Source organism: Podarcis liolepis (genome assembly GCF_965112155.1).
Source record: "Podarcis liolepis genome assembly, chromosome: 4".
In the NCBI taxonomy this organism is placed as follows: Eukaryota; Metazoa; Chordata; class Lepidosauria; order Squamata; family Lacertidae; genus Podarcis; species Podarcis liolepis.
In genome coordinates, this window is record NC_139558.1 from 40,425,509 (window position 1) to 40,451,457 (window position 25,949).

The 25,949-nt window shown below is 41.1% G+C and overlaps 3 protein-coding genes across 11 annotated transcripts in view; 2 read left to right on the forward strand and 1 right to left on the reverse strand.

Moving 5' to 3' along the window:
• On the forward strand, positions 1 to 7,454 carry RAB9A (RAB9A, member RAS oncogene family). Of its 5 annotated transcripts, none has more exons than XR_014525811.1 (3): positions 1 to 1,547; positions 1,675 to 5,298; positions 6,247 to 7,454. XR_014525811.1 is itself a non-coding variant. In XM_083502138.1 (3 exons), the coding sequence occupies exon 3, from the start codon at positions 6,284 to 6,286 to the stop codon at positions 6,887 to 6,889; it is 606 nt and encodes a 201-aa protein (XP_083358264.1). In that variant the 5' UTR covers positions 47 to 185; positions 5,257 to 5,298; positions 6,247 to 6,283; the 3' UTR covers positions 6,890 to 7,454. The 5 variants fall into 5 exon arrangements, 4 of the variants coding, with proteins under 4 accessions (XP_083358264.1, XP_083358263.1, XP_083358265.1 ...); XM_083502138.1 differs by having other exon boundaries at positions 47 to 185; positions 5,257 to 5,298; XM_083502137.1 differs by having other exon boundaries at positions 48 to 181; positions 5,257 to 5,298.
• Positions 6,246 to 16,120, reverse strand: TRAPPC2 (trafficking protein particle complex subunit 2). Of its 3 annotated transcripts, none has more exons than XM_083502148.1 (6): positions 15,982 to 16,119; positions 14,775 to 14,934; positions 14,060 to 14,168; positions 13,520 to 13,664; positions 12,696 to 12,781; positions 6,246 to 10,857 (listed from the first exon to the last, which is right to left on the reverse strand). In XM_083502148.1, the coding sequence occupies exons 3-6, from the start codon at positions 14,150 to 14,152 to the stop codon at positions 10,759 to 10,761; spliced, it is 423 nt and encodes a 140-aa protein (XP_083358274.1). In that variant the 5' UTR covers positions 14,153 to 14,168; positions 14,775 to 14,934; positions 15,982 to 16,119; the 3' UTR covers positions 6,246 to 10,758. The 3 variants fall into 3 exon arrangements, with proteins under 3 accessions (XP_083358274.1, XP_083358273.1, XP_083358275.1); XM_083502147.1 differs by having other exon boundaries at positions 12,696 to 12,777; positions 13,516 to 13,664; positions 15,982 to 16,114; XM_083502149.1 differs by lacking the exon at positions 14,775 to 14,934 and having other exon boundaries at positions 12,696 to 12,777; positions 13,516 to 13,664; positions 15,982 to 16,120.
• Positions 14,977 to 25,949, forward strand: part of OFD1 (OFD1 centriole and centriolar satellite protein) — a 27,151-nt gene continuing 16,178 nt past the window's right edge. The window contains exons 1-9 of one of the 3 annotated variants that reach the window (XM_083501861.1): positions 14,977 to 15,136; positions 17,896 to 17,997; positions 18,398 to 18,598; positions 19,752 to 19,820; positions 20,586 to 20,616; positions 22,559 to 22,663; positions 24,190 to 24,326; positions 24,912 to 25,085; positions 25,633 to 25,739. In XM_083501861.1, coding sequence (XP_083357987.1) covers positions 17,902 to 17,997; positions 18,398 to 18,598; positions 19,752 to 19,820; positions 20,586 to 20,616; positions 22,559 to 22,663; positions 24,190 to 24,326; positions 24,912 to 25,085; positions 25,633 to 25,739 — 920 coding nt within the window. In that variant the 5' untranslated portion in view covers positions 14,977 to 15,136; positions 17,896 to 17,901. Of the gene's footprint in view, positions 15,396 to 17,895; positions 17,998 to 18,397; positions 18,599 to 19,751; positions 19,821 to 20,585; positions 20,617 to 22,558; positions 22,664 to 24,189; positions 24,327 to 24,911; positions 25,086 to 25,632; positions 25,740 to 25,949 lie in introns of all 3 variants that reach the window. The other 2 variants (XM_083501860.1, XM_083501862.1) reach the window with 2 other exon arrangements.

Sequence of the window (25,949 nt, forward strand, 5' to 3'; positions counted from 1 at the left end):
GTTGCGGCTGCCCTTCCCCTGGCGTCACGTGAACGCCAGGCCCCGCCCCCGTGGCGCAGCCTCCGCCATGTTGTTTTTTTCTCCTCCGAAGCAGCCCCTCCCCCACCACCCCTGGCACCTTTGCGAACGGCGGCTGCGGGTGACTCGGAGAGCCTCGTCCTCGCCCCTCGCCGCCTTCGTGGTAGGTAGGTGGGCGCGAGCGAGCGCCGGACCCCTTTCCTCGGGGCGGCGGGCGGTAAGGAGGAGGAGGAGGAGGAAGGCGGTCTCCGTTGGCTTTCGGGGGGACACGGGGGGCTTTACGGGACCGGGCAAGCTGGGCTAGCAGCCGGTTCGTGTCTTGCTTGCTGGGGAGGGATGCTGTAGGGCTGCCCTGGTTCTGCTTAGTGGCTTTTGGGTGGCTGGGGTTCCCCTTGTCGCAAAAAAGGGAGCCAGCGACTCCCCTCTCCTCCCCCCCCCAAAAGAGTGGTTGTTTTGCAGGGTAAGTAAGCCGAGTTTAAATCGCTTCCTCAGGCTACCCAGCCGTGCAATGGGTATATATATGTTTCATTGATTTTAAGCCCGTGGTAGGACTGCGGTACTAGAGAGGGGGGCGTTGTTGTTTTGTGGGGTGGTGTCAGGGTCCGCACCTTTCGCCATGGGCGCGTTTCCTGCGCAGTGACGAGAGAGGCTTTTCCCTATAGAGGTGCTTCGTGAAACTTCCTCGGAGCAGGAGGAGGGGGCCTGGGGTCTCAGGCGGCTGATGCCGCCCGCCTGTTTTCCTGCCTGACTTGCAAAAGGTGGCGTGATTAAAGGTCCCGTGATGGAGAGGCAGGCGGCGGCGGTTCGCTTGAGAAATAGCTGCTCTTCTATACTTATCGGCTGGCACATGACCAGTTTCTCCCTAGGGCAGTTTCTCAGAACTGATTAAAGTCACTGGACTGCTCAAAGGACAGCTCCGCTTCTTATGTATGTCCCCTTTGTCTGCCTTCATTTTTCTGGCGCTTTTCATGTGGAAAATCCCCGTACCTTCCCATTTGAGGATGATGTATGATACCATTTACTAGGCTGCTCTTCTGGTTTTTTGTGAACAAACTCTTCCTACCTGTGCATGAAAACAAAGAGCTTTTGCTTTATGCTTATCCAGTGCCAAATGAGATGAAGTACTGGGTCTATCTAGCTGTGTGGCAAATAACTGCTGTGGGTTGGTTTAAAACTGTTAAGAATTTTTTGGTTGTTTCTGTCATATGGAAGAACAGGAAAATGTAGTATGTTTGTCCTTAGCAAGGATAAGAGTTTCGAAACATTTTTTCCCAGAACATTGCGTAAAAGTAATTCTTGATTGTGTTGGAAAGCCACTTGAATGAAGGTGAAACTTTGTGGTATGTAAAGGACTACCCTGAGTGCTGCTTAACTTCAAAATTCTTCAAGACACAATGGTCTGACTTAAGTTTCTCTGGCCCTGTTTTCTGAGCCTGTAACTGAACAGCTCTGGTTTCCTTGTGTCCAAGTCATAGTTGTCCTAGGGTGAAGAAGCTTTGTAGATAAACTTCATTATGCCATAACTTCCAGTTACAGATAGTTTTCAGTGTATCTGAAGAAGTGTGCATGCACACGAAAGCTCATACCAAGAACTAACTTAGTTGGTCTTTAAGGTGCTACTGGAAGGATTTTTTTTATTTTGACCATAACTTCCAGTGAAGGATATTCTACTGTTTTCCTAGGCCACTTAGTACATTGCCTCACTGTACCTACAGTTTAAAAGTACTTCCTTATACTTAAGCTAACCTTGCCTGTCTGCAACTTAAATCTAAAATTGGAGGGGAAATATTTTATGTCAACTTCTAAAAAAATCTCTGAAAAGATCAAGCTGCGGGGGTGGGGGAAGATCCCACTTTTAAATTGCACAAATCACTAATGCAGGGGGGAGGTGGGGTGTCAGGAGTCCGCCAAACCTATTGCTAAAGTTGTGTCATACAACCAGGAGTGGGGAAATTGCAGGTGCTTGTTTTCTTGAACACATGACACTTAGTTCCTGCTGCTTAAAGAATGTTTATGTGTGTCTGCAGTATTCATTTGTGGATAGAATTAGTAGGTATTTGTTTAGTACATTTTTATTGCACCTTCATTTCATCATGGAACTTATGGTGCCTTACCATGGAGTTTCTAGGCACTGACCAAACCCAGACCTGCCTAGTTTCAGCAGGGTTGCCATATCTTTCCCCAGCTGTACACATTTTTAAATTTTATCTTACGTATTTAGAAATTACCTCACAACCAGAAGCTATTGAAGTGGTGTGCAATAAGATAAAGTGAGTTAAAATACAAAAGATAGACTCCAAAAAGACTAAACCTAATTATACAACTGTACAATTAATATTCCATAAAATGACTGAGTCATTTGTGGGGAAAACTTAAACTAAAACATCTTCATCCCCCCCCCCCTAAATATCAAGATGTTAGGTCACTTTCAAATTTCAGCTGCTTACTGATTCCACTGGGCTGGAGCTGCAACACCACAATGTGAGTAGGTCTGTGCCAGCCATTGTAATTTCACCAATACTTTTATTGGAAGCTCTGACTCGTGTAATTCAGTCACGAGGAGGGAAAAGGTATCTAGAAGTAGGCACAAAAGCTATTATAGATAAAATAGATTTGAAAAAATGCTTAAGCCTTTGGGGAAGCTTTGAGGAACAGGTTCTGATGTGTAAAGGGCTGCATCAAGTTTTGCTTAATTTCACCAGAAGGACAAAAACCTTCTGGTTTTAGATTTTTATGGTCCTATTTTCCAAGTCAGTGATTAAATAGCTTTAAATTCCTGTAATGTGTGCTGTTTGCTCTCCACGTCTAGTGTGTATTTATAGCTGGCCATGGATTTTGTGATATGGTACAGCTAGTATATTGGGCCTTAACTTTCTAGTCCCTCTAACTAGTGCTTCTTGAATAACTAGTGCTTCTTCAGTTTTTAAGTTCCTCTCGAATAGCTTGATCCAGACAAGAGGGAGATGGTGATGGTGAATGGGGCCTTGTGATCTGATGAGGTAAAGTTACATGCTGCTGATAGGATTTTCTTATCTATGAGATACCAGGCTTGCACCATGGGAGTCTGTAAATCCAGCTTGCTTCTTGAGGCATGACTGGACGGTTTCAATTAGTGCTATCAGATTTGCCTATCAAGAAAAACACATAAGGTATAAAACTGTACATGTATGACTTAAATTCCTCTTTAACTTCAGTGGGAACTTAGAAACCCAACAGACATCACTGTTTTAAATATTCCTATACACTCATGCGTGTTTCTAGCTTTATTTGGTATTAAATCAGACATTCATAAATAATTGGACCAAAACCCCAGATCTCACTTTAAAAAGAGTTCAGCACACCTGATAGCTGGTATTCTGAATTTCAAAGTAATCCTAACCCCTAGCTTTCAGTAGTCAAACATACTTGTTTACATACTTTACAGAACATCTGAAGTACTTTGACTGCCTTTAAAGTAAATCTCATTTAACAAATAATTTGGTGCTACAGAATATATTGTTATAAGCCGAAATTACAAAGCACCCTTGAAGTGATTTGTAAGTAGTTAGATTTTTTTTTTACCTGGGGAAAAATAATATAGTGGGTTAAAATAATATAGTGGGTTAAATTCCCCCAACACTGAATTACTTTTCACACACCCCTCACCCCTGCAAAGTGCCTTTCTACTACATCTGGTTACTTGAACAAAGTTTGATAAGAGAAGCAATAAGGCTATAGACCTGAAACATGAACAGTCATACAGCCTAATCCTGTCAATGATTACTCAAGAAGTACTACAATTTTAATTAAACTGAGGCTGCAGTGCTGTGATTTGGTACAGCTTTCTTTTGGGTAGACATTTATAGATTTGTGTTTTTATTTCCAGGTATATAATCACTTACATTAAAAAGGCATAAGAACTAGACTATAAAGAATAAAATACTTGGAATAACATGAAAACCATTAGTTTCTTCAGTAAGGTAGAGTGCAATATTAAAAAAACTTCTACCCTTAAAGGTAAAAACATGAGGGTGGTTTACAAAACATTAAATGGCTAAATATATATGAAATGCAGGTAGTTCAAATTATGGCATTAAAGTAACATTACAAATCAAAATATGATATGATCTGGACTTTGGAGGGGACAGTCTAATATATGTAAATCTGTTGATGCTTATGCTAAAATTCACATATTTGCAGTGTGGCATGTGCTTTAAGTGAAATTGTAGAGCGGGAGTGGGGTTCCTATAGTCTTCCAGTTGTATCAGTCCCCCAAACCATGGTCAGTGGTAGCAATGATGGGATCTGTAGTTGAGCAACTTCTGGAGGGCCAAAGTTTCCCCACCTGTTGTAGAGACTTGCTCGAACCTTTTTGGTTTATACTAAGAAGACACTGCTTCAGTTTGTGGTTCTGTCCTGCATGTCCAGTCTTCTAACATATCTGCCTTGCCCCGCACAAAAGCTCAGTATCTGTGACTGGACTCCCAAAGTATTCAGTTTTGCCTGTATAGTTGGCATTACTTATATTCCCAAAGTCAATTCTTAAAATAACTGCGCCCACATTTATTTTTTTTATAGAAAATGCACCTTTACATTTTTCTGTTCTGTTCTGCTCTGCTTCCCCCAAACCTCAACTTACTAGCATACAGTGAAAGCATACCTTGGTTTTCTGCTTCCTCTTTTCCATCTAGTTATTCTAAAAGCAGCACGTGAACGTTTCACTTCCTCAAAAAAAAAGGGAGGGGGGTTAAGATTACCATGATTACACAATAACTTATTATTTGCCAAGTAATCAAAAGGGGGGGGGTATTCTGTGATCGAGCTACTGCCACTTCCTAATCCCTGCTGGCTTGCTCTGGGAGTTTGGCTTTTCTTGTTCTTCTCCAATTTTGACTTTTTAAAAAAGTTTTCCTCCTAAAAACACAAATGGGAGGGGATATATAGGGCATCTTGGTGGAATGAAGGCTTTTTGGATCCCTGCAGATCCAGGGGCTTTTGTGATCTGCCCACTTTCACGCTTACCTACCAGAATATAAATCTGATGTTATACCTGCACCTGCTGAGCTTTCTGTGGGTGTACTGGGGGATTCTCCTCAGATGTAAGTGTTTTCCTGTCTGCAGGCCTCTCCACTGGTAAGAGTGGCACACTACATCTAAAGGCACTTTTGCTGGTGTACGGCCTTAGTAGTAGTTGAGGTTTTTTAAAGTGCATGGCATTACTGTGTCTAAAAGTGAATACAATGTCTCTCTTTTTTACAGGTGTTGGATTACAATGACTGAACAGTAAGGGTAGCTTATTTGGTAAGTGTTTCATATGCTTGTAATATTAGATGTCTTCCGCATTTCTAAAATTTCAAGTAGAGGAAAGATCGAGGGGAGGAGGGTGTACCAGGAAATATGGCAGAGGTGGTTGCTTGGCAGAATACTGGTAAATCCCAGAAATTTCCCTTTAAACAGATGTTAGGAACTGTTCATATTACCACTGTTTTCTGAGATGCTTCATGAGGATGAGGTCAGTTCAAAAGCAGGATGGAGTTAGTTTAACAGTGGTCACGGTGGTTGTAAGATGTCTGAGTGAATGGAGAAGAGAGCAAGCCTGATCTTATACTGGCAGCCTGGCTGTTAGCATGCAGTCAGTTTGTATAGCATGATAATTTCTCATTCACAGAATGATTTTAGTATAATGAAAAATCAATCTACTCCTGCCAACCTAGCAGTTCGAAAGCACGTCAAAGTGCAAGTAGATAAATAGGTACCGCTCCAGTGGGAAGGTAAACGGTGTTTCCGTGCGCTGCTCTGGTTCGCCAGAAGCGGCTGAGTCATGCTGGCCACATGACCCGGAAGCTGTACGCCGGCTCCCTCGGCCAGTAAAGCGAGATGGGCGCTGCAACCCCAGAGTCGGCCACAACTGGACATAACGGTCAGGGGTCCCTTTACCTTTACCATTTGTGACTAAACTTTAGAAAGCAACTAAAGTGCCCTTGATTTAATCACTACCATTTACAGCAGGCCTTTAACATATAATAGAACAGCTTTATCTGTCTACGTTGTTGCTTACAGTTATATTGCATTTTAATCTATCAGTTATTTTTGAACTGATTTTAATGGATGAATTTATGAATATTGCTAGCCTTGCCTCTTTTGTGAGGAAGGGCCAGTTTTAATAAATAAGTAAATCCCATATCAAATAGATATTTGTGTAACAAGTTGGAATTTCTTTGTATGAACTAGATCTGTTCTATTTTGCAGAACTGGATATAAGAAAATATCTGTTCTTGAAGCAACAATGTCAGCAAAATCAACGCTCCTTAAAGTAATCCTTCTTGGTGATGGAGGAGTGGGCAAGAGTTCGATTATGAACAGATACGTCACTAACAAGTTTGACACAGAGCTGTTCCACACAATAGGTGTCGAGTTTTTAAATAAAGACCTGGAAGTGGATGGGCACTTTGTCACAATGCAGATATGGGACACGGCTGGTCAAGAACGTTTTAGGAGCTTGCGGACTCCTTTCTATAGAGGTTCTGACTGCTGCCTTCTCACTTTCAGCGTAGATGACTCTCAGAGCTTCCAGAATCTGGGCAATTGGAAGAAAGAATTCATTTACTATGCAGATGTCAAAGAGCCTGAAACGTTTCCTTTTGTGATACTGGGAAACAAAGTTGATATTAGCGAGAGGCAAGTGTCTACAGAAGAAGTCCAGAACTGGTGCAGGAACAACGGCAACCATCCTTACTTTGAAACCAGTGCAAAAGATGCCATTAATGTTGCTGCAGCCTTTGAGGAAGCTGTTCGAAGAGTTCTTGCCACTGATGATAGGTCAGATCACTTGATTCAAACTGATACAGTAAACCTTCACCGGAAGCCCAAGCCTAGCTCATCATGCTGTTGACTATTTTGTTTTATTTTCCAGCCATATATAGTTCTAACTTAACTTGAAGTAATAATAGATCAAATATGATTCAGTGGGTGCCACTCTAATATATTAAAACTGTAACATTCTACTGCTTTATGTGTCGGCAGAGGAAAGCTTCTTTTCAATAAGTAGCCTGTTGCTATGTTAGTGGAGTCTGACATCTGGGAAGGTACCAGCTGAAGAGTTGATTTAATTTAAATGTGTCATTTGAAAATTAATAAATTATATACTAAAACTTGAAAGTTCTAGAAGCACTACTTGGGAGGACTTGTTCTGAAATTCAGATGCAGAATAGATTTTTTTATATGTACATATATATTTTTATGAGATCACCAGCCCATGTTTTGCTTCACTAAAACCCTTTTTTCATAAAGCAGTAATGGTAGGTGATAGGGTCTTGTTCTAGTTCTCATCTTTAAAGTGATTTTTCTTTAAAAAAAAATCAAAGCTAATATAAGTATTTTAAGGGCTTTTGCTATTTGCCTAGTGTCACTGAATTGCCTGTAGATTTTATGTTAGGAAATAAACCTGCATACATGGAGCCTGCCTGGTTGTGTCTTCCTGCCCCTTTCATCCATAATTGATTTCTATAAGGTTGGAGAACATATCAAGAGTTTTCAAAAGAAGGGGCTTAATGTAGCTCCTCATTGATACTAAAATTTCCCTTTGGCATGGTTTTAATCTTAATTATGTATTGTCAATCTTAAATAGTTGTTTATCCTGGCCCCAGTGGGCAGTTACTTGGATTGCAGGATTTAAGGTTTTGAGTGAGAAAGCATTCAATAATTTTTTGTTTTTAAAAGTTAGAGCTGCAATCCTGTGCACACTTATCTTGAGAGTAATCTGTATTGGAAGCAGCGTGACGAACTCTTGAGTAAACACAGGATTCTGCTGCAAGTTGCTTCAGTATGAGAGATGGTTGAAAGGTTCACAGCCTCTGCCTTTCTCACTGAGCAGTTTTCCATGGCATTATCTTAAGCAGCTGAAGTATGTTTGAATACCACAATGTTTGATACCAGCGAAGCCGAACCTGTGCTCTCCAGAGGTTGTTGGACTACAACTCCCATCAGCCCTGCCCACACTGGCTGGGGCTGATGGGAGTTGAACTCAAACATCTGGAGAGCCAGATTCCCCACTCCAGGCACTCCCTTTTGTTAGATTGCTTTTTGGATGGATAACATCCATTCTCAGGCAGTTGTTGCAGCACAGTGCGAGAAAGGGCAGCTTGGACTTAGGATGAGAACTTTTCACTCATTCCTTATGCCTTAGGCAAATCTTCTCATAAGCATTAAAAGAGCAGTTTCCTTCAACTGCTTGCTCGTGACTTCATACAAATTATTTGATCTTGATCTATGGGGCTTTCTGTACTTTGATCAACTGAAAATAGAGCTGTGGCTGGAGATTCGGGCCATGCTTAATGGGCAGCATAGAAAACGGCATATGATCTGAACTACTCTCACACACATGCTAGACAAGTATGTGGCTGGATGGTTGAGTAGATAAGTTATTTTGCTATACCACTTGTGTGTGGAAGCGCTATACTTTTTGCCGGGGTACTCACTATGCAAGATGCCTTATTGCCATTAGCTTTGTGAAGTTATTAAAAATGAATGCTGTTTAACGTGATAAACATCTCAGAGGGCCAATATGCTAATGTTATCAGTGAAAACAGAAACACAGCATAACTTGTGGGAGGGTGACACTTCCTCAGAAGGTTTCCTATCACCCACCCATCTGCCTAACATCAGTGCAGGAAGGATCCTACAGACCTTTGAGCTTCAGGTCAACAAGGAGCTCATGTACTTATTCCAGTGAATATATTGTCAAAGTACAGGTTTGTGGACACTAGGCAGAATTCAGCAGAGGGGGTGAAAACTAGAGTGCTGGTATATGGCTGGGTGGAAAAGGAAACCATCTCTTTATCAGTAAATATGACCTACAGGGCTTCATTACTGTTCAGACTTATTTTAGTGTTTAAACTCGAGAGCATAAGTAATAACAGAAATATGTGTGTGTGCGCGTGCACACACACACACACACTTTTGAAAAAAACATCGCTAATGTTCCTCAAATAAGATGTTTCCCAGAAAATAGTGACCCTACAAGTATGTGTTAACCTGGAGTGGTATTCAGTTAAGTTTTACTCAACACAGACCTATTGAAATCAATGGACCTAGCTTATGTTCATTAATTTCAGTGGGTCCACTCGAGTAAAATTTTGTTGAATACCACCCCCTGTCTTGTGCCCATTTATAATGGGCTGTACCCAGTGCTGCCATTTTGCTTGCACAACAGACTCTTGCTTGTAAAACAGCAACTTTCTCCTCTCCTGAAGCCCCTCATGCATTCTCCAAAATTGATCCAGCAGATTAGTGGGTAGAGGAAGCAGAAGTTCTGTTGCATGAGCAGAACACTGCCTGCACAGTTTTGGGTGCCAGCCATAGTGTGTGTTCTTGAACAACACAATGTCACAGAATCCTTGGGCCAAATGGTTTTGTGACTTGTGTTGCTGTAATTCAGAGAGCTCTGAAGTATTATGACTTGTGCTAGTTATCCAAGGCTTTTTCTACATATACTAAAGAAAAGAGACCTACATGGTTAAAGATGCAGCATACTCTGTTTGTACTGCTGAATACTTCCTCCTGGTAAGTTACAACATACCCAGGGCAGCAGTTAATATCCAAATAGTTTAATGAACTGAAAGACTTAATGACCCATTCAGAGAGCATCAATGCATATGATATTATAAATTTACATTTTATTTGGAATGTTAATTCAGAATCTCTGCAAATGAATCAAACATCACATATGTTATCCTATCACTTCAGTATCTTTATTGTGAAATGTAACCACTCAGTAGGAATGTAGCACAATGAAACTTCAATAGGCTTAAGCAAATTCTTAAGTAAAACATATAAATGAGTTATTTAATGTAAGACTTTAGTGAGAGCCAGACTACCTAGAGATGTTTTTGGCTTTCTTCCTTACTCTTTTCCAGGCTAAGGCTATATGGTCTTTCATATACAGTACACATCACTGTTGTCAAAGTTAGAGGATTAAGAATACAGGCTATTCAATCTACCTAGAATAGGACTGGATAGTGCTTAACTTGATTGGATTGTTCCCAATATAATAAGCGTATTATAGAAAACAAAGTAGTGGGATTTAGTTCTGACCTTTTAAGTTTCAGTTAAGTTGCTTGGTGTTAATACTTGAGGAGCAGCAAGTTACTACAAATAAGTTTTAGAGGCAAAACACATCACCCTTTTTGCATCCTGTTGCTTCATTCACATGTGCACATGATAATGAAGTCACTTGTAAGCAAATAGTGTGTTTCTGCCCACCTATGTGCTCAATTATTCCAATAAAATGGTAGCAAGTTGAACTGAGGCGATTCACTTGTAACTATGTGTTTAGGGGTAAGTTGTGTTTCTGTTCTGCTATCCACACCTTTTTCATTTCAACACACCATTCTGGTATCTGGTTAGTCTTAATACTGACATAGCCCTGAACTGAATGCTTTCGCACTGATCAAAAAATCCTGATGTCTGCCTTGCTTTAGTTATTAAAAAAAACTAGGTTCTTCATTTAACCTTTTGCCAAGCTAGCGGAGGTGCTGCTTTAAATATTTAATTTTTAAAATTAATTTTGATATATACAAATGTTTTACAGCTAGAGTGATCACCTATAATAAATACATCTGTTAGGCTCCTGAAATTGGTTTTCATATAAGGTAATAGATAACCTTAAGTGTTGTTGTTTTTTAATAATATAATTAGGCTTTATGGGTTCAGAAATGTCAGATATACAGCAGGCTATTTAGGTTCTAATACAGTTACAGTAACTCAACTTAAAAGATGTTTTTTCCCAAGAAACTGGACTTTTCTGTCAAATGCAGTTGATCGAATCTGAGAATTCTGTTCATAAAATGGATTCATCGCAAACTGGGGAAAGAAATTAACATAGTGAGAACATATTAGTAATTAAGACATGCCAAAAAAGGTCTAGGCTGAACCACTTTGAGTGGCTCAGTTCACACATACAGCTAAGCCAAATTACAGCCACTTTGCTCCTCTGCCATTCCTGCTGCTGTGAGCTAGGCCATAGTTTGGTTTAGTATGTTATCTGAATCCAGTCTTGTGATTTATCTTGCTCTAGACAAACTGCAAAGTATTGCTCTTTGCTTACAGCTCATGGTTTGTCTGGAGCAAGACAAACCATAAGCCCAGGTTTGGACATGCTATGCCAAACCATGGCTTAGCGCACAACAGGAGGAAAATGGTTTTTGTTTAGTGTTGCTTGTGAATCAGGTAAATATAACTATTCAGTTGATGGGGTTTTTTTAGAAAAGGAAAATTCAATAGCGCATGAGGGTACTTCCTCTTCCAACTGAGCATCTCCAAAATCTTCACAGGATTCCCCAAACCCTGAAGCAGATTTTGGTGTACACAGGGGGCTAGTGAGAAAAGTCCCACTATGCAAGCAAAAGTCTCTACTACAGGTGGGCACAACTGTTATTTCCCACTATGATCAACCATCTCCAAATACTTTTTAGACAATAAGTTAATGTCAGGATCTACATGACTGCTCTAGCCATATGTAGCTGTCTGATACCGCCCTAGTTTGTACTTCATATTAAACCATAGTTTAAAACAAACTATGGTGTAATGTGAACACACAGCATGCTGCTGAAGAGTTCTCCACTTCTCCCCTGCTTCTGTGCCACCATTGTGAAAAACTACAGGTTTGCTATGATATATGAACCCAGGCCTGTTTCTTTCCAAACAAACCATGAGCACAATCTAAGCTTCTCAGCAGCATGGACTGGCATGATGTGCATTCACAAGTCATAGTTTAATGCAATGTGCAAAGTGAGCTATTGTATTCTTTCTGTCCTTGAATGAGGAGGCAGGGCCACATTTCTTTGCTTGTTACTGAAAAGCGAAGTAAGTGCAGATCATTTGTTTCTACTGTGAAAACCTGGCAGGAAAGAAGAGGTGTGCATACAACTCCTTCCCTCCTATGACACATGTTGCTTCCTAGCATAAGTCACTGACTCATTTCAGAAGAGGTCCAGCTTTCCTTCCTGTATTGTCAACACAACGTGTTATACCTGTGCTGTGGAATCTCCCTTTCCATCACTTTGGGGGCGGGGCAGGGGGCAGTCCTTGTAACATAAGCCTAAATATGTCATCCTTTATAATATAAATGTGCTAAACAGCAATTTACACTTCCTTCTAAATGTGGTTCTGTTCATAGACTTGACAAGTAACTGCTAATTAACCTCCTCTAGGTAAAAATTGAATAAGATAGGGTGCCTTATCCAGACCAAGATTCCCAATATTAATACTGCATAGCTTCCTATACAGTGGTACCAAGGCTTACAAACTTAATCCATTCTGGAAGTCCATTCTTAAACCAAAACCGTTCTTAAACTGAGGTGCGCTTTCCCTAATGAGGCCTCCCGCTGCCAGTGCCCTTCCACTGTTCGGATTCCATTCTTAGACTGAGGTAAAGTTTGCAAACCAGGACACTACCTCCGGTTTTGCAGAGTTCGGAAACCGTATAGTTCGTAAACAGGGCTGTTCTTAAACCAAGGTACCGCTGTATTAGCACAGATAAGAGTTGATCAATGAGGGAAGACATAGTGCTCTCCAGCTGTTGCTGGGTTATAACTCACATCATCCCTGACCATTAGCTGTGGTGTCTTGCACTAATGGGAGCTGTAGTTCAACAACAGCCAGAGGGCACAATGCTAGCTACCTCTCTTATGGATACTTACCTTTATATACAAGTCATAGACATCACTAAAGAAGTTTTTGATTCCATCTTCTTGCCTTACATCATGAAGCATTATAAATCTCATATGTAGAACAAATTAAGAAAATAACCACTTTTTCACATTAGGGGCTGCCTAGGGGTTTTACCAACCACCCTTCCTTTATCCCTTTTGATTTCCCTCCTCTCACAGCTTGCCCCTAGTCACACCCTGTACTCCCTGTCACTTATTGGGGGCAGAAGGTATGTGTGGATAAAGGGGAAGAAAGGCCACCACCCCCACTCCTGCCAGTAGCCCTAACTGGCTGCCACTCGCTTCTATCAGGCATGCACACTAGATTATCATCATGAAGACAGAAGAGTGCAAGTACAATATAGAGATAAAGGTACTATGTCAGACTGAGGGTCCCCTAATTTGATTCCTGAACTAATAGGGAATTGCCTAGATTTGTAGTATGTGAAACAGATGGCAGACATAAGCCAAGTAAGAAGGTCAAGATGGCCTAAGCAAGTGAGCAATAACATTTGGAAATATGAAATCATACTTCCATTGGGTACAAATTGAAGGGCCACTTGTGTGACCCAAAAACAACTTTTAATCCTCTCCAGATGGCACCAAATTCAGTTGATGAGCAGGGATTAAATCCTGCTTCCTTGGCTGTGCCATCTTGTTCCCTACTGGGAACAGAATCCTGCAGCTAAGGTAGGACACCATCAGTGATGTCAGCTGATGGACATGGTTTGGAAAAATTGGACCCCTTGGCAAATTGGACCTCTTGGCATACCAAGACATGCCCACAAGTTGGAGGTTCCAGCAAAAAAGGATATGTCCTGCTGTGACAAAAGCAGAAACAAACCATTCGTTAAACTTGTCCACAGTCTTCAGGTACATATTATTAGACAGCCACATGTTCTCATCTACTAGGTCAAGAGCAGCATGAGCTATGAACTGATTGAGATGGCGATGGTCATCCTGAAAAAAAAAACAAAAAACTGAGTATGGCATATAATAACTTTCTGTGATGCACTGCAAAATGTAATATACATTTGGCCAGTAATGCATCAGATATGCAGGCAGTATTCGTTCTGCCTCCATAAAATGTTAAGCCAGTGTATGACTAGATGCTGAATCAGCCTGATTTGGGGGATGAAGTGGGGCTGGAGGGGAGGGAAAAGGGAGGAATCAAGCATCAATCAGATACATAGGCACTACCCCTACATAAGGACAGTAACATTTTCAGTGGCATCAAATTTAATTAGAAACCAACTATTAACATCAAATTAATACAGACCTTGAGCTACCGGCTTTCTGGACTTAGACATGCTCATGACTATGTAAAAATTCAGTATTTATACAAAAATTTGCACCTTAGACTCTACTTTACCAGCTGGTAGAAATTCCATTTCAAACACTGGATTATCATGGTGACCCACAATTACAAAGTAGAAGCTTCCAGACATGATTAAGATATTCCTCCTGAAAAAGAGCATAGATCATACAGCTGAAGTCTGAAAAAGAGCATAGATGATACAGCTGAAGACTCAAGCTGGTCTTCCTCTCCATTCTTCTTTCCTAATTAGCTACGCTTTCCTCTGGACCACACTAGTGAGGCAAAGAGCGGAGTCTTGTTGTATGGGCAAGCCCAGAACCTCTGTTCACATTGCCCAGTCTTGCGTCCTGGGGAGGTCACTTTAGTGCTGCAAACACAGCAGTTAACTTCACCCCTGAAGGCACACTCCATTGTATCTCCAGGCAGACCGATACCAACAACAAAAAGAGAAGAGACTCTTGATTTCAGGGTCGTGAGTTCGAACCCCACATTGGCCTAAAAGATTCCTGCAAATCACAGGGGCTAGAATAGATGACCCTCGTGGTCCTTTCCAACTATGCAATTATATGATTCTATCATCCTGGCAGACATTCAGGCCTCAGGGTGAGTGGGCATGAACCGCACAGAACCAACCTCAATGGAGAACCACCGCTGTCCCCCATTAATGCCTCTACCATCGACCGTTCAGCGGGGACCAGTTTTACTATTTCCCAAGCAGACGTTTTAACAGGAGTAGGGAAAAGAGGTTTTACCTGAGGTCCAGAAAGCAGATACAGGAAGAAGAGAAAGCAGAAGGCAGCGAGGCGCTCCTCCCCAAAACATCCGGCGCAGAGTGATGTCGTCATAGAGACCAGCCCCTTTTATTGGTTGATTCTGATGGGCGGGTCTCTGCGGCGAGTTGTCGCGAGAGTTCTGCAATAGCGACGTGCTTGGCTGAGCGCTAGTAACCGCGGCAACGAGAGCGAGCGAGAGCCTTGAAGCGGCGGTTGGGAGCGAGTGGCCGTTGGGAGTGGGGGCGGGACTTGAGAAGCGCGTCTGCGCGAGGCCGTTGGAAAAGCCTCTCGTCGCGCCTCAGAGGCGACTTCGCGGCCGGCCGCCGCCTCCCTTTTTCTCGGTGTGTTTCCTGCCCGTGTCAGAACTTCCCCGCTCTCCTCGCCACAAAATAGACTCGGAAGGAGGAGCTGAGAAGGGCCCCGCCGCCGCGCCTCAAGAGTTGTGCCCGGCCGGCTTCCTGAAGCGCCTCTCCTTGACCAGAGAAGCGTAGCCGCTTCCTTTCGCAGCCGTCCTCGCGATACGACCAGGCGGCGGGGAGCGGAGTGCGCTTCTCGAGGCCGGCCAGAAAGCAGGCCGGGAGCGAAAGGTCTAGCAAAGAGGTGGGCTAGTAGGAAGGGTCGTTTAAAAAAAACACGCGGAAGAGAATGTGCTTTGGACTGCGCGCAACTCTTATTGTTATTATTGGTATTATTTATAAGGTGTCTGAAATTTTATAGGTACTACAAAAAAGGTCGGGAGACTCAACCTGTAGACTTGCTTACTTTTTTTCCTCCCTAGTTCGTTTCACAATTGAACAGACACAGTACTGGGGAATGGGTAGGAAACGGGAAAAACCCTGGCGTTGCCCACTGCTAACATGGCCTGTATTAAATTGGGTTGCACCTAGTAGTTAAATGAAATAGGCAGCTTGTATACTTGCAGCTGTGACAACAGCTCCTCCTCCAGGGCAAGAAGATGTATTTTCTTTCTCTTTCTTTCCCCACTCGCCATTTACCAGGGCACTGGATGGAGATAGCAGGGAGGCATGCTTCCTTACAAGATGAGCTGTTTGACAGAGGAGCATATTGTCTCAGGAGGTAGTGGTACATGCACATAGTCAGGATTTTTTTGGGGGGGAGGATTTATGTTAGGGGGCAGAACCAAGCTATCTGTGATGTGATTGGTCAGCTAAGTATTTGTATTTACTTAATTTAGGGGTAGCAGCTGCCTCTCCTTGGCTACGCCTATGTGGTGGTGAGTTCTTGTAGGTGTTTAAGTAGAGGTGGCTGTCACAGGTGTTGTAATCCTGCATTCCTGATCTGGTGTTGAGCAGGTCTAGATGACATCTCAGATTCCTTTCAGTTCTGTTATTCTAGAATCTTAAAACAATTGTGTCACCACATACGTCAATTTTCTGTTGATTCTGAATGTTATGCATATTGTAATTTCTCACAGGCAGAACGATCTGAGTTGGCCCTGGGAGGCTGGTCACAACAAATTCTCAATTACACCCACAGGCTTGCCAACCAGGATGAAAAGCAGTGTTTAGAAACTGAGATATGAAAGCTAGGAGATAAATGGCACCTTAAACCTAGGTTATGGGCACAACAACAGAATGTCTAAGCATGCTTTAAAAAAAAATACAAAGCTGAAAATGAATGACAGCTAAATGAATTACAGCTAAAATAATTCTGTTCATTTTTCACATGGTATCTAGTCCTTATCCTGCCCACCCCCCTAATATTCTTAAGAGGGTCTCCTTTCCAGTCTTTAGGGAGTAGCTGGAAGTGCGGAGGCAGAAAAAGGTCCTCCTCTCCTTCCACTCTGCAGTTTTAATCTGAAATCATAGGCGCAACACTGTGCCCAGAGCTCAGAAACTGCACGCGCTAATGAATTTTCCTGTCACAAAATGCACCTAGAACAATGGGAGTTTCGAACACTGATGAAAAGGGAGGTGTTTGGGGGTTTTTTTGGGGTTTTTTGCTGCACCAGCTCTAAGCTGCCATAGCAGAGAGGCACAAATCAGACCCTTCTCCAGAGAGTGGATGGACTAAGATCCAGTGAATCCTACCCTACCCCTTGTAGTGCCCATTTCAGGGCCTCGTGCTGCCTACTCTCTGTGGCAACACAACTGGCAGAAGCATTGCTGTGTTTACCACAGCTGTATAATGCAAGAGTTAACTTCATTGTGACACTGGTCAACTCACCCATTGGAATTGAGCTTATTATATCTGCTGTCCTGGCCTAATCCCCACTTCTGTTTCTTGATCATTTTAGAATGTGAAAGAATATTGGGAGGTGGGATGGAATGTTACGTACATTTTGTGCACAGTAAAAGTGAGCATGTTTTAATGCATGGTCCTAAGTATACTTATTCAGAAGTCACTGAATTCTATGGGCCTTGTTCCTTGGTAAACACATATAGGACTGCATTCTAGTTCTGTATATTTTAGGGGCATTCAAAGTATGCTTTTGATGTACCGGTTTTCATTCATACAGAATATAACATTAAAGAATCATGTGCATTAAAGAAACAAAATAATTATAGAAAGTTCATTAGACTGTTCAGACTTCAATAAGGTACCCTTCTTTAATTATGATGTGTGTTTCAATCCTATCTTCAACCTTACTTGCTTCTGTTACCCTTTACACTGCCTCAATCCCTGGTCAATCTCCTTGCAAACCCATTTTAAAATTTCCATCCCATTGGGATCAAACCTATTCACATAATTTTGAAACCTGCATTTTTTTAAATGGACAAGTCTCCGGTTCTTTGCCATTGCAGTTTCAATGCTTTGAATAGAACAGCTGGCAACAGAAGAACATAGGAAAGTGACTTAGGTATATAACTAATCATGTCTGTTTACTTCCTTTGTTGAATACTGTTTTTGTAAGTACCAGGATGTTTGTTGATGTAAGCTACACTTCACTAATTCATAGCCCTGCATTTGCAACTCAAATAAACATGCTGTTTTGATGCATTCTGCTAAGAATCACTTAAGATTTTGAAATTCGGGGTTTTGATATGCGATTATTAAAAGGCTGGCAACATTTCTGTTACCATGGCTTGTGTTTTGGGTTGTCTGCAAAAATAGCAATATTGTTTTCTCATGTTTTCAGATCCTAATGTCTTCAGATGAATTTCCAGCTCTGTCACAAGATGAACTCCGGAGAAGACTATATCAGACATTTAAGAACCGAGGTGTTTTGGATTCACTTAAGGTATTTGATATAATTAAGCAAGATTAAAATAAGGGTTTTAATTTATTAAGCAGTATTTATACCCTGCCTACTCACTGAAATTCTCAAGGCAGCTTTCAATATATTTAAAGCACAATAAAGTAGACATTGATACAGTAGTCACAACTGTAGGGCAAAGGTGTATGTATATAAGCCATGAAATTATGAGATATATTGAAAGAAATATTGCTGCCAGATTTTCTCTTGATGTATTGCTTGACTGTTCAATGCGGAAAGCATTATACACACCAGTGTAACACAAGGTTTCAGTACACTTAACATATCAAAGTCTTAAACTTTTTTCAATTTATTTAATGTTTTTTTCCCCACTTTTTCTTCTAGAAATCCCAGATAACAATAATATATTTTTTCTTTGTGCCAGACACAGCTTCGAAACCAACTCATACATGATCTAATGAATCCCATTTTAAGTGGAAAAATTCAGCCACAAGCTGTTTCTAGTGAATGCAGTTCATTGTTAATTGGTGCTTCTAACAGTCTGGTGGCAGATCACCTGCGCAGATGTGGCTATGAATATTCACTGTCTGTCTTCTATCCAGAAAGTGGATTAGAAAAGGATAAGGTAAGTACCTTGTTTTGAAGGATGTGTTAAATTATGCCCAGTATGTAAATGAAGTCCTGCTTATCCAGTGCAGTTATTACATTGTCTATCAACCTATCTAGACCATCTTTAGTCCAAAAATGCATTTGTCATTTTTTACTAAGTAAGTAAGTAAGTAAGTGTGGCCCAGTAGCAGATCCCAGCTATCTTACTGAACACCAGGACACACATACACACCGCGGTGGCTATGCACACATTGACCCCCTAGAATCCTCAAACAATTTATAACACCACCACCCCAGAAGCATAATAGTGTGTGTGTGTGTGTGTGTGTGTGTGTACATTTCATATGTAACTACAAACAGTCCAAAAGTGGGTGTGTGAAAGCCTGTTGACTTGCCAGCAGCAGGAGACAGAAGGATCTGTTTCTGCTAGGGTCAGGCCTTTAATTAGTCTTGGAAATCTCAGGAGGAAGACATTATGGGTATGTACAGCAGGATCAGGTTCATCTGTGTAGGGCAGGCACCCCCAAACTCGCCCCTCCAGATGTTTTGGGACTACAATTCCCATCACTCCTGACCACAGGTCCTATTAACGATGGATGATGGGAGCTGTAGTCCCAAAACTTCCGGAGGGCCGAGTTTGGGAATGCCTGATGTAGGGTCTTCTTTCCGATGCCTACTGAAGGTCAAATGGTCCCACAAAACATCTAAAGTACAGAGAAGAAACCACTTCAGAATGAACGCTGCTGATTGCAAAGTTAATTACAGTTGGATCAGCCAGCTTAGAAGCAGTCTGAGATATGTTATGGTAAATTCTAGGAAAGACTTTGTGCATGCATGACTGAGTGACTGTTTCTGAGCCTCTGAAGGTGAGACATTGTGTATGTGTGAACTACTGTGTGTTTGTGTATGCAAGAGTGAATGATTGTAAGACTCAATGAGAATCATTGTGAAACTGTGTTAACTTCTGAGTGCCTATGTGTTTGACTGCAAAAGTGTGTATGATGGCATGCAATAATTGGCCTTGATACAAACAGTGAAGGTATATGTGGCATCCCAATCATTATCTCATTTTGATTTTGTTGGCTTAGTTGTTTAACTTTTTGTTTTGATAATATGGATTGTGAAATGTATAATTGAGAGTTATCCGGTTTCTTTATCTCCTTATAAAGGCGCTCACCATGCAAGATTTACTACAACTCATAAGGATCAATCCAAAGACTGATCTTTACAAAGCACTGGTAAAATAATCTTATTTCTTGCAATCTTATTTTTTGTTAAGCATTGGGTAGATAAGAATGCAGTCAAAATCCTCCACCTGTGCTGTGGAAGAGGGTTAGGATAAGGTGGTAGAGACCCTTTGCTGCACTGCTGTGAAGGTCCTACTGCACTCTGTGGAGTGGGAAACTACAGTGGTGCCTTGCAAGACGAAAAGAATCCATTCTGTGAATCTCTTCGTCTAGCGGTTTTTTCGTCTTGCGAAGCAAGCCCATTGACGGATTAGCGCTTTTAGCGGCTTTTAGCGGCTTTTAGCTGCTTATCTGCTGATCGGATCAGCTGATAAGCAGCTTAGTGGCTTAGAAAAGGGGGGGAGGGAAAAAAAAAGCAGGAACTCGCAAGACATTGTCGTCTTGCGAAGCAAGCCCATAGGAAATTCGTTTTGCGAAGCACCTCCAAAACGGAAAACTCTTTCGTCTAGCAAGTTTTCCGTCTTGCGAGGCATTCGTCTTGCGGGGCACCACTGTATTAGTGGTTGTTCTATTATTGGCAGAAGCTTGCAGAAAAGCCCCAAAGGGAGTATTGTGGGATGCCGCCTGAGCCTCAGACCGCTCTGGTGCACATGCCTGGAATTCACACAGCAAAAAAGGGGGACGGATATGCCCCATAGCTTTTGCCCTGGCCATTGGGAGTGGCAGGGCTTGGGGCGTGGCAGCTACTTTGCAGCTCTTCAGCTGGAGCTTGGCACTGCAGTATAAATTGACTAAATTATTTTTTTGTTTTTCCAGATTTCAACTTCAGAAAAAGATAATACAAAAGGTACAGCTATAATGTACATATATTCTAAGTAAGTTCAGATTGTAGGCCACAGTCCAAAGATATTGTGTGTGTTTAAAATTATGCACACGTGTTTAAACAATTTAATTAATTGTTTAAATAACAGTTAACTCAAAACTGGGTTTCACTCAAAACCTCTACGGTAGTTTATTTTTTTTAATGTTAATAATAAAAGTACAGCAGTTAAAAACAGATGGAAACATTTGACATTAGAATAAGTGTCCAGTGGTTTCTTTGACATTTTCGCATAAGCAGATCCTGCTGCTGAAGAGGCAAGCTGCCGTTTGGAAGAGAGGAGTTTGAACAGCAACTTTGGATAGCATACATAAATATTTAGACAGAAAAACAAAATAATGCACATTTTGTGGCTACCTGAAGCCTGTGTGCAGCAATATCAAAATATAATACAAATACAAGAAAAAGTAGTATCAGTAGCCATTACAAACCTTGCTAAACAAAAAAGTTTTCAGCATGTGCTGGAGTTGCCTCATTGTTGGCACATGCCTTATTTCTAGGGATGACAATTTGGGAGAGTGGACACATCCAGGGAAGGCCCTCTTCCTGGGTAATCCAAGTGGATGTCTTCTGGCTGTGGCTTATCCATGAGGGCCTCTGTAGGTGATGTTAGGGAATGAGCAGATTTGCATAGGTAAAGATGTTCACTTTGATAACCTGGTCCCAAATTGTTTAGGGCCTTATACGTTAATACCCAAAACTTGGTGCAGTAGCAAATTAGTAGCCAGGGCAGTTCCTTTAAAAATGGTGTTAGATGTCTGCACCCACACATACCAATTAGTAACCTAACTGCTTCATTGTGCACAGCTTCTAGACCAATATTATGGCAGCCCCATGTAGAGCACATTGCATTAATAGAGTATTGAGGTTGCTGGTGCCTGGGTCACTGCAGCAAGACTGTCTCTAGGAATGGCTGCAGCTGGCATATCTACTGAAGCTGGTAGAAGACACTCATTTCCCCTGGAGCCACATGAGCCTCCAGTGTTAATGATGGATTCAGAAGCACCCCATTGTATGAACCAGCTCCTGCAGAGCAAGTGCAGCCTTATCCAGACCAGGCAAATTCCTGGACCTGGGGACCACCTACTCACAAAGCCTCCATCTTGCTGGGTTTCTGTTTATTAGCCCTCATCTAGTCCATCACTACTCTCAGTCACTGATTCTGAATCTGCACAGCTTCTGATTCAGATGTTATAGAGAAATAAGAAGCACTCCCTTAATGACCATTCCCAACAGCTTTATATAGATGTTGAATAGTAGTGTGGACAAGATGGTTCCTTTCATAACTGCTAACAAACTGTTACCTAATGCTATGTGTGGAACCAGCCCCACAAATAGTGGTAACACTGCAGAAGAGTGTCCCCTGCTCCCAGCTCGCAAGGCTGAACCAGCAGGAAAGCATTGTTGATAGTATCAAAAGCAGCTGAGTGGTAGAGTAAGAGGGTTACACTCCCCTATCTCTCTCCTGATAAAGAGCATCCAGGGTGATCAAGACCAATGGAGTCTCATAACCAGGCCTGAACCCAGACTAAAATGGGTCTAGATAATCTGCTTTCTCCGGGAGTACCTGGAACTGGGCAGCCAGCACACTCTCAAACAGCTTCCCCATAATATGGGTGTTGGCAACCATATGTACATGTTATATGTTAAAAATGTTTTACTTGTATTGAAATGTTTCAGAGATTTTTAGTTGTTTTTTTAAAAAAAATACTTTTATGTATTATTTGCTACCATAAGCTCTTTTTGAAGAAATTTTAAAAATAAGAGGGACAGCCTTTTTTCTTTATAATTGTTCTACTTCCATTCATTGGTACTCTTTTACTGTTGCAAAATAATATTTATTCCTTCTTGAGTTTGAAACTTGTCATTTGTTGGAGAAGAGATGTGTGATTAATGGTGTATCTCTAAGGCTTTCTTGTACAGATATTAACTGAACTGATAGACCATAGCCTGCATAAGCAGATCTGCAACACAGAAACTCAGACCAGTCCCACACCTGGTAAAGAATCTCTTGGTAAGTGGAGTTACTGCCATTGCTTTATCCTCAGACTTTCTTAGCTATCTGTATATTCAGCCTTAAGAAAGAGAATACTGTAGCATCTGTTCTGTAGCCTTGTTTTCATACTGCTTCTGACATAACTCTTTACTAACTGGAGTATATGTGCAACTTTTTACCTTTAAAAAGCATAGTAATCCTTCAAAAAAGTTGGGAAAGCTTTTAGCTAAGAAGGAGTTGCACATATTTATATGTTGCAGTTTCTAAATGTGGATCAAAACATAATCATGGGTTCACATTTCAACACAATATGGTTGTGAGTTTTGTGCTTTGAGAGAAAACAGAAACGTTGAAAATTGTGTCTTCCCTACAGAGTTCTCTGGAAAGATAGGTATGTGATTGCATAGGTATGTACTAGACTGGTCCAATGAATTTGCTACACCTAGCCAGCTGCACAAGTGTAGAACAAAAATAGCAGAATTATCCCCCCCAAAAAAATAATAATCTTGCAGGGTTAAAATTATACTAATGTATAGTCACATCATCCTCTTCTACTTCCTGCACCTGCTGCCCAGACATTCTCTCTATGGTTGTGGGAAATAGGTTATTTTCCATTTTAGCCATTGCAGAATATCCTTTATCATCACTGTACTGTATACTCCAACACACTGCACAGGACAGAAAACATATTTCAGATGAACAGATCTAACACAAATGCAATACTAGCCCAAGCAGTTCATTCATAGAATGAAAGTTAGGAATGGAATACAGATGCAGTCTGGAGTACAGTGGCATCTATTTAAGCTGGAGCATAGTTTCAGGCTGCTAGATACCTGATTTATATCTATATTGTTTTCTCTCTTTCATTTATTCCTTGGTGCTCTTTTTAGTAGAGGTTAGTCATAGCTTTATGCTTTCAGACCCTTTCCCCCTCAGCAGAGGCAGGGGACCTATTAGGTTGGCCTTCCCTTGGAGGCTGATGGCTTGCAGGTAGCTCTTGGGGATTTTCCGACTCATATGACTGGTGCTTCTTTGGAGGCCCTGGCTAATTTGTGTAATATGTGAATGGTGCAGGCTGTTGACACAGTCAATCACCATTGAGTGCCCTCTGCCACTTTTCAGTGGTTACTTCCTGCTTGTGGAATGCCCTCTAAAGGGACTTTTGTCTGGTGCTATATTTATCTGTTAGGCACCAGGCAAAGACTTCCTTCTAACCTAAGCTTTAGGTCATTAATTTGAAGATTTTAAATATTTGTGGGCTCTTTGGGGAGGGGGCAGGATCTGTAAGGCATGTCTATTATTTCTATAGATGTGCGATTTGGGATGGGGGGAGTTATTGATGGTGTTTATTGTAACTGGTTTTAGTATTTCTTCTTATGTTTCCATGAGTAAAGCAACCAATAAATATAAATCATCATTGGCATCATAGCATAATAAAATGAAGTAGGAGAGCTGTTCCCTATAAAAATGTCAACAATGTAAATTTGTTTTGTTTAGTGTGATCACATATAATGGAACAATGCCTTTTATATATTTTTTCATAGCTGAGAAACTTCAACTGATTGATGAACAGTTTGCAGACATGTATCCTCAGTGCCACAAATCTGAGTCGTTTGAAGTAAAACTTGCTGAATATAGAAAAGAAGTAGAGCAGCAGCTTCAAGAGGAAATGTCTCAGAAGGTGAAGGGAAATGGGAGGAGAGGCAATGATGTTTTGTCAGTCTTAATGCAAATTTTCATGTGCCTATTTGATACTTTTGTTAGTACAACAATTTACTTATTCTCAGAGTACATAAAATACATGAAAGAAAAGCAGAGGATAAACATTTATTGAGCAAGACATGGCTGTTTACATTATGATTAGTAGGAGTAATCATAGTAATCATAGGGATTAGTTGCAGGATCAACTAAATGCTCTGTCTCAGTTGCTTGCTCACTTAACGGCCAAACTTACATTAAACAGGAGATCTGTGATTAGATCACTTTGTCTTTAAAAACTATAGGAAGCGACTTGGATCAGGACTATAATGTGGCTTAATCCTTGCATGCATCAGTACTTGCTGCAAATGCCTGTTCACCCAACAGCTGCTTTTAGGAAAAGGAAAATTGGGAGATCTGATTAGTTGTAGAGCAGTGGATTTACCATGGTACTTTATCACATTCTTACATAGGAGGGATTTGCTAGTCACAAGAATAAGCCATCTACCTGTGATCTAATGTTTTTATGTGACAGTTGACACTTATAATTTTATTTTGAATGTCACAGCTGCAACACTTCAAAGAGGTTGAAATAGCCAAAATTAAGATGGACGAGAGAGCACAATCCCAGAAAGAGATTTCAGAGCTTCGTAAAGAATTTGAAAAAGTTCACAGAGCCAAGTCAGAGGCTCTAAGCTCTCGAGAAAGAAATGCTATTGAGAGGCTTCAGAAGCAGCAAGAGGTAATGTTTGAAAAAATTGAACTAAATAGAATGGAGGAGTTGGAAGGTTTTATCCTATATCAAGAGCCATACTGGGAAATATATTGGGAGTGACTATGTATTTTGCTTGTAGGTTACTTCTATGTATCTTCCATTGTGGTTTGTTCCTAATCTGCAATTTGTGCCGAAAAATGTGACCACCTGCTATTAAAATGCACTGCATAAGTAATTGTGTGGGATGCTGTATTTGAAAAAGTGGAAATGCATCTTCCATGTCCTAATATTTGCGTCTTATTCGCTTCGCACTGTTAGCCACTTAAAAATAAATAAATCATAGAACTCTTCCCATAACTCATAAGATACCTGTTTTACCCAGTTGTAACTACTGCTAATCCTTCTAGTAGTAACTAGTTTTATCAGCAAACTGCATAATGAAGTGCAGGCAGTTCCAGCAACCAGTTAACAATAGAATGCTAGTTGTGAATACAGTCTTACAAATCTCATATAGAATATGCAGCTGTTGCTACATTTGGGGCTGCATATAATACAAATATGTTTTTTCCAATAGATTGATGCAAGGGAAATTTATCTGCAAAGGCAAAGCCTGCTGAAAGATATTGAAACAGTAAGATCCCGAGAGGCAGAACTGAAGCAGAGAATAGAAGCTTTTGAACTGTAAGTTGTTAAACATTCATATAACTTTAGTTGGGGGAAAACCGCATATTTTTCTTGGCCTTCTAAATGCTACAGTTAGTATGAAGCTTCATTTACTCTTATTTCATTAAATGTAATGTTACACCTCTAGAAACAGTATTATCCATCTGCTTTTAGTGGCAGAATTGTTCCCTGTTAACTGAGTTTTATGGTGTTTCATTGAAAATTTGG

Bases quoted from the DNA above. Each gene is read 5' to 3' on its own strand.
- TRAPPC2 (XM_083502149.1), bottom strand. From the start codon at position 14,152: ATGTCTGGAAGCTTCTACTTTGTAATTGTGGGTCACCATGATAATCCA. The intron at 12,778-13,515 runs CCTTTTTTGCTG...TGTTCTACATAT, and splicing joins TTTGTCACAGCAGGACATAT to GAGATTTATAATGCTTCATG. The intron at 10,858-12,695 runs GTAAGTATCCAT...TTCTTTCCCCAG, and splicing joins TCTATGACTTGTATATAAAG to TTTGCGATGAATCCATTTTA.
- RAB9A (XM_083502138.1), top strand. From the start codon at position 6,284: ATGTCAGCAAAATCAACGCTCCTTAAAGTAATCCTTCTTGGTGATGGA.